The following is an 8531-nucleotide window of genomic DNA, read 5'->3' on the forward strand; positions in this document are numbered from 1 at the left end:
GATAATAGATAGATAATAGATAGATAATAGGTAGATAGATAATAGATAGATAATAGATAATAGATAGATATATAGATAATAGATAGATAATAGAAAATAGATAGATAATAGATATATAGATGGATAATAGATAATAGATATATAATAGATAGATAATAGATTAAAGATATATAGATGGATAATAAATAGATAATAGATAGATAGATAATAGATATACAGATAGATAATAGATAATGGATAATAGATAGATAAGAGATAATAGATATATAGATGATAGATAATAGATATATAATAGATAGATAATAGATATATAGATGATAGATAATGGATATATAATAGATAGATAATAGATATATAGATGATAGATAATAGATATATAATAGATAGATAATAGATAATAGATATATAGATATATAATAGATAGATAATAGATAATAGATATATAGATATATAATAGATAGATAATAGATAATAGATGGATAATAGATATATAGATGGATAATAGATAATATATAGATAATAGATAGATGCTTGGAGTCCTCTCTCTGTCTCTCCACCTCTGACTACATTGGTACACTTGGGCTGGAGGTTGTGTGAAGCCTCCAGTCATCTCCAGCCTCATATTTTACCTTGTCACAAAGTGCCTTTTGCTCTAGTAACTGTTCTGACCCATTTAGTCAGTGCTCGGCCGTCTGATCTGATGCTCTCATTGTGTAGAGAAGTTCCTGCTATTATTGATCCTGGCAATTATTTAAGAAGAATCCCATCACCTCCCACTTTCCCAAATAAGGCTATTTAGATGCTGCACAGATGAATGGAGGCAGGAGCTGCGGAGCAGCCATAGGGCATCACTCAGCATCACTCCTCACACTCCACCATCTGCTGCTGAGGAGGACACACTGCTGCTCTCCTGCTCACACTCCACTCATGGGAAAGAGCTTTAATGGCTCTTTACAATCTGACTGCCAAGTCTTTAGCTCCATAACCTTCTTACTGGACCACTAAAAGACAACTTGTCATAAGGATAAGGAGACCACAACCAAGAGAGTTCAATACTTCCAGGTGGAGAAGGTCCTAAGTCTCAGCTGTCCATGAAGGTTGATAGAACCACACAAGGCTCCACATAAAGCTCAGTCTAGTAGTCATTCAAAGGTCCGAGGAGTTTTACAACCACAAAGAAAGCAAATCTGGAACCTCGGAACCTATAAAGTTCATGGACCACAAAGGCTTTTATAGGGTCCAAAAAAGGTGTCAAGGTGCACAAGTCTGACCAAAGATTGGACTGAACGGTGTGCAGAAGGGACATCCAGAGTCATAGAGAAGCCCAGAACCTCAGAAGGTGCTGAGGAGCCCAAGTCTGAGAGGTCCCAATACTTCAAGAACTGTCCAGGTGACCTCAAACCTGTCTCATGCACTAACATTTGGTGAGATAGCCGCTAATATGAGTCCCCTGGGGGTCTACAAGATTTAAGCTGGACGTCTTAGAAGTTTCCAAGGCAAGGAGAAGCGAATATTCTTCTAGAGACCAAGGACCGAGCAATGAATGTGAGCAGGGACAAGACTCAGGTAGACATCCCAATGCCCCAGGCCCAGGCGGCGGTGGTGGAAGCGGCGTCCTGCACCCTGCACAGCGGGGACATGGACGGAGAACAGAGGCTGTCAGTCAGCGACCACCCGATGTATGGCTGCCCCCGGGACCGGCAGGGGGACAGTCAGAGTGTCAGCACTCCGGGACAAGAAGGGCTGGTGCCGGCACCACCCGCGGTTCACAGAACCACCTCATTTTCTGTCCTGGACATTTTGGACCCTAATAAATTCAATAGCAAACAGAGGAACTGTCCCCTGGGGTACAACAAGTCCAGTGACTACATCCTGAGGGCAGAGGACAAGCAAGAAGAGCTGGCGACAGACCTGCCAAACCACAAACCCTTCTTAGAAGACTTTGACACCTGCAAGAAGTCCCCAGATGCTCTAAGTAAGTAATTCTATCTATCTATTATCTATCTATCATCTATCTATCTATCTATCTATCTATCTATCTATCTATCTATCTATTATCTATCTATCTATTATCTATCTATCTATCTATCTATCTATCTATCTATCCTTCTATTATCTATCTATCTATCTATCTATTATCTATCTATTATCTATCTATCTATCTATTTATTATCTATCTATCTATCTATTATCTATCTATTATCTATCTATCTATCTATTTATTATCTACCTATCTATCTATCTATCATCTATTATCTATCTATCTATCTATCTATCTATCTATCTATCTATCTATCTATCTATCTATTATCTATCTATTCTCTATCTATCCTATTATCTATCAATTCTCTACCTATCTATCTATCTATCCTATTATCTTTCTATCTATTATCTGTCTATTATCTACCTCTCTATGTATTATCTATCTATTATCTATCTATCTATCATCTATCTATTATCTATCTATCTATCTATCATCTATCTATCATCTATCTATTATCTATCTATCTATTATCTATTTATTATCTATCTATTATCTATCTATCCTATTATCTATCTATCTATTATCTGTCTATTATCTATCTATCTTATCTCACAAAATGTAGGCAGCACTCTAAATGATTTTCGATGCAAAAAGTGTGTGATTTATTGGTTCATGTGAATAAAAACAACATTTCTGCTCATATATATGTAACTTAGCATCTATCATCTAGCTCTTTTTTACATATTATTTATCTATCTATTATCTATCTATTATTTATCTATTATCCAGCTATGTCTTTTATGTTTTTATTATCTATTATTATTATTATTTCTTCCTTCCTTCCTTCCTTCCTTCCATTCTACCTTCCTTCCTTCCTTCCTTCCTTCCTTCCTTCCTTCCTTCCATTCTACCTTCCTTCCTTCCTTCCTTCCATTCTACCTTCCTTCCTTCCTTCCTTCCTTCCTTCCTTCCTTCCTTCCTTCCATTCTACCTTCCTTCCTTCCTTCCTTCCATTCTACCTTCCTTCCTTCCTTCCTTCCTTCCTTCCTTCCTTCCTTCCTTCCTTCCTTCCTTCCTTCCTTCCTTCCATTCTACCTTCCTTCCTTCCTTCCTTCCTTCCTTCCTTCCTTCCATTCTACCTTCCTTCCTTCCTTCCATTCTACCTACCTACCTTCCTTCCTTCCTTCCTTCCTTCCTTCCTTCCTTCCTTCCTTCCTCCTTCCTTCTGCCTCTGTCCATGGTACTTTTATCCATCTACAATATGGAATTCTGTATTGCTCTACATTCCTTGGTAGAACTATACCACGTGTGAGGTCCAAGTTCAGTACAGGAAATGACATGCTGGGAGTTGTAGTGCAGCAGCTGTGATTCTTAGAGTGTGTGACATTCGGAAGAGCACATATCCCTGGCCCAGGTGAAATATGGCATCCTGTGAGTTGTAGTCCCACAGCCTACAGAGTCTACATTCACAAAAGAGCAAGAGTACAATCTAGGGAAAGCCTCAGCTGAGCAGGGGGGCAGCCTTCTCCAGCAGGACCCTTCAGCTGTGGCTTGGGGAGGTTTCTCATCTTCATGGGTTTACAAGACAAATTTGAATAATTGTGTCAAAATTTCGTTTATCTGTAACAAAAAAAAAACAATTAAATTCCTTCGATTCCATCGGAGGGAGATTGTGTTGAGCAGCAGCGGTGGATAATGGGGGATCGGCCCCTGGAGCAGCCGAGCTGCCCGATCAATATCCTATTATCGAATGCTGCGTATCTCTTACCAGCAGCCTCCTTCTCCCCAACATCTAAATTATAGGGTCACAATCAGGAGAATGACTCGATTACAATTCATTACACTTATTATTACCATCCAGGGGTCTCCAGGACACCTCTCACGGATCTACGGACCCATGGGTGAACATATACACACGCACACATATATATATAAATTTACATACATTATATATATATACAGATCTCTCTCTCTCTCTCTCTGTATATATATATATATATATATATATATATACACATACATATACACATATATAAATTTACATACATTATATATATACAGATCTCTCTCTCTCTCTGTATATATATATATATATCTATATATATATATATATAGATATATATATATATGTAAATACATAACACATGCATACAATATACATACACATAACACATGCATATAATTTCTAAAATTTACATTTCATGACTTCATTTGATATATATATATATATATATATATATATATATATATATATATAAAATTGTATGCTTCTTTTCATGATTGCATTATAGTGCAATTCTATAAAATCTAATAAGAATGAGCTATATAATTAAACTGTTGATAAAAAAAAAGCAAAAAAGGGAAATATATTTAGATATGGTGGTTTTATATATCACATTAGAACTCATTTTGACATTTATTGAATTACTTTTTTTTTTAGTGTTCTGGGTTTTTTTTTTTTTACCATTGTTTCTTTCCTTTAAAAAAAATCCATTAAAATATATTAATAGCAGACATTATTAGGATAAGTTAAATTCCAATTCAGATGATTATTGGAGACATTTCATTTATGTTTAGGTGATCCAGCAGAACTTAAATTGGAGGATTATTGGCTGGTAAATAAATTGTGTGATAGGAATTATTTTCAATGTTGTAGATAGTGTAGAGCTGGTGTTAGAGAAAAAAAAACCTATATTATTTCACGTTAGTATGTATATCTATATATCTATATATATATCTATATATATATATACATATATATATATTAATGTGAAATTATATATCTATATACAATTATATAAATTTTCTTTAATTACAGCTGAATATGTACAATTTGTTTTATTTGTATTATTTTCTTATATTTTTACTCTCTTATCTATTTAATTCATTTATTAGGATTTCAGTTTTACAAATATTTTCACTACAAGCATCCTACCACAGTGCATTGTAATGTATATTTGTGTTTTTCCATGATAAGATGGCATTGTAAATATATACATAATCTTTCCCTGTAATCATTTCCTGACTTTCCTATCAGTATATAGTTATACAGTATATTGTGTCACTGTGCAGCCAGGAGGCGATCAGCAGAGTCCTGCATCACTGCACAGCCCTGAAAACACGTGTACTGCCTGCAACCAACTGCTGCTCCACCGAACACTGTCATGTCTGCTATCAACAAGCCCAATTCATATATATACAGTATATATATGTATATATATATATATATACATATATATATACATATACACACACAAAAGCCCCGAAAAAATATACCTTATCCATCCTACAGACCGCATGGAGAGTCTGTAGAATTAGACCGCCTCAAGAAAGTCATATCATATCATAACTGACTTTTGGGCTGCTATCAATATGGGGGAGAGAGATTTTAGCAATGTAAAATGCAGCTAATACACGATAATACAAATTATTATTATTATTATTATTATTATTTTACCCCCAAATTAAATAATTAATTTATAATCAATTAAAATAATCATGGAAACATAAACTAGAAGCCCCAGCGTTCACCTATCTCTGCAGAGACTATGAGCAGTAATACACGATCCTGGGCCACTGAGGAGGGCTGATGGCGACCTGCTCGTATATTGTCCTAGGTAAATGCACTTTAGTAAACATTTCACCCATTACACATGATTTGTCAGGCTCCAGGATGCTGGGTGTGCAGATACTGATCACAGCCATCACTCACTGGAAAGGAGAATTGCCATTGTCAGTGTGGTATACATGTGCACTGTGTGTATGTACATTGTGTGCAGAATTCTGTACTAATCACTTATAATTCGTTAGTGAATGAATGCACTTTCCATATGCAAAATGTATATAAAAAGGAACATAATAAACATAGTTTTATATATGTATATATATATATATATATATATATATATATATATATGTTATGTATATGTATAGAGGAAAAAAAATGTTTATATATATATATACATATCCCTCTTGTTTATTTTTTTACTTACAACATATTACTTATATATTTTGTTATATATATTTTATTAAGTATATTTAAATAGAGCAGAGCTGTGTGTATGTATATATATATATATATATATATATATATATATATATATATGTATCTTCATTAGAAGATGCAGTGATGTAATATCTGTATTACACCTGTTAATTGAAAAGCCAGGCTGGTCATTAGTTGCCCATGGCACACATTGTCAGGCATGTTGGCACAGTCCTCAGGTCCTGCCAGTAGGCTTTGTGTGCTTTATTTTTTTTTCCTTGGACACTAGACCATTGATCAGCATGGTGGGCAGATGTGGTGGGATTTGCAGCCCCTTCATCAGCCTGACACCCACCTCTCCTCTATGGCAGGTCCTAGTGATCATACTTGGTCAGCGATCAGCCATTGATGATGACTCTTCAGCTTTGGCTTTTATTGATGACACTTTGATGGAACCTATTGATTTTTTTTTTCTATTGATAACTGCACTTTCCTACGGTACATAGATTAACCCTTTGGTCTATGGATGATGGCAATCAACAGGCAGCATGTTATCTAATAGAAACTTTCTCTTTCCAGACGATGGAGAGTTGTACCGACAGGCTGGAGAGGAATGTCAAAACCAAGACTTTAGCCCAAGTCCTGGAAGTGACCTGGAAGAAGAAGAGGACGAGGAGGATGAAGAGGTCTGCAGTGAAGAAAGCAGCAGCTCCACTCCATCTGGTACAGTGGACAGAGAGCCAGGTGGTGGTCTTGGCTCTTCCCATTCTGAGGAAGGTCTAGGTAACACTCCTGGCTCGCAACAAGCCAATGGCAAGAACCAGAACCAAGGTCAAAGCCAACATGGCAAACCCAAGAGGAAGAGGGCTGGCTCTGACTCCAAGTCTGGCAAACCCAGGAGAGCTCGAACAGCTTTCACCTATGAACAGCTTGTTGCTCTAGAGAACAAGTTCAAGTCCACCAGATACCTCTCAGTTTGTGAAAGACTCAACCTGGCCTTATCGCTAAGTCTGACCGAGACCCAAGTCAAGATCTGGTTCCAGAACAGACGCACCAAGTGGAAGAAGCAGAATCCTGGAGCTGACACAAGTGCCCCTACTGGAGGGTCCAATCATGGGGGAGGTCCAAGCATGGGTGGTGGGCTCAGCCCTTTAAGTCATTCCCCTTCTATGGTCAACCCACTGGGCATGCATGGGCACCCAGGGTATCCAAGCCATGCACCCAGTGGGCTGATGTGCACAGCACAGTTACCCTTCCTCCCAGGTCCAGCTGCTGTCCTGTCACCCTTTGTCCTGGGGTCCCAGTCCTATGGAGCCCCCGCATTTTATGCCCCACACTTATAAAAGTGCAATCCCTGACCGTACAGTGTGTGAACTATTCACTGGGCAAAGCACAAGTCTGCCTAGACTGGACAAAGCCCCCAAAGGCATTAACATGGGGTCCAAGAGCTGGCAATCTTAAAAGAAATAGTAATGTAGCATCATAGCAGCACTGGTTGCATATGTCCTCACCCCCCTTTTGTGCAGCTCCCTGACTTATTGCTCTCAGACATGTACTAGAAGCACAGCACCTTTCATTGCAATGGATCTGATTATAAACCACTTATATACCGATTTCCTATGGAAAGCACTTTACAAAAAAAGACTTTCCACCTTTCTATGTATAGAACGAAATTTAAAGGGAAGCATCACATACAAAAAATATACAAAAAAATACAAAAAACCACCCAAAAAAAAAAATTAGTCAGATGTTCCTGTAAATTGGAGAAATACATTTTCACATTATTGGTTTTATTTATTTATTTGTTTTTTTATTTGTTTTTTATTTGTTTTGTCAAAAAAGTCTTCAGCTCACCTACTTTTTTCAGATGGAGACATCATCATTAAAGACACCTGTAAATGTGGTTATAAAAACCAGAACATATATTTGTTGCCATTAATTGCTGGGAATCCTTCCAGAATATCAGAGGAGATCATTTCACATTTATTTCCAAGAATAACTGGGATGTAAATAACGTTTTTTTCTTTACATGTTGGGGACTTGTTTTCATAAAAAAAAGAAAGAAAGAAAAAAAAAAAAGAAATAAATAAAAAACATTTTTATTCTGTGCCCATGTTCCTCTCAGGGTTAATAGGAGTTTAGGAAGCGGCTGTAGGTAATAATTTGCATTGTTGAAATATACAATGAACCTTGCGTTCGTGATATCACGATATACACTATATATAGAATTTATGCATTCAGTTTAAAAAAAAAATGAAAAAAAAATAAAATAAAATTCCTTTCTAGAAACTCTGTATGGAAAATGATTCGACAGATTTTCCTGGGATGTAAATGGTTTCAAATGTAATTATTAATCCAGTCTAAACTGCTGTTACTGCATTGTAATTTTACATTTTGTTTATTTGTGTAAATAATGGTTGATAATGATGTTTAATTTTTTATATTTAATTGTATGACGATATGGCGTTATTAGAGAGAGAATATTTCAAGCACTTTGCTAAAACCTTTAAACATTGAACAATAAACTGTAATATAAATATATCTCCTATTTTGTTGTTTCCT

The 8531-nt window shown here is 36.2% G+C and overlaps 1 protein-coding gene across 1 annotated transcript; it reads left to right on the forward strand.

Annotated features, from left to right (window-relative positions):
• The first annotated feature begins 1008 nt into the window (after nt 1-1008).
• Nucleotides 1009-8017, forward strand: NKX1-1 (NK1 homeobox 1). Its single transcript, XM_069745818.1, has 2 exons — nt 1009-1975; nt 6549-8017. Exons 1-2 carry the CDS (start codon nt 1540-1542, stop codon nt 7310-7312), a joined length of 1200 nt encoding a protein of 399 aa, XP_069601919.1. The 5' UTR covers nt 1009-1539; the 3' UTR covers nt 7313-8017.
• The last annotated feature ends 514 nt before the right edge of the window (nt 8018-8531 follow it).

The sequence above is a fragment of the Ranitomeya imitator genome, chromosome 1 (genome assembly GCF_032444005.1).
Source record: "Ranitomeya imitator isolate aRanImi1 chromosome 1, aRanImi1.pri, whole genome shotgun sequence".
Lineage (NCBI taxonomy): Eukaryota > Metazoa > Chordata > Amphibia > Anura > Dendrobatidae > Ranitomeya > Ranitomeya imitator.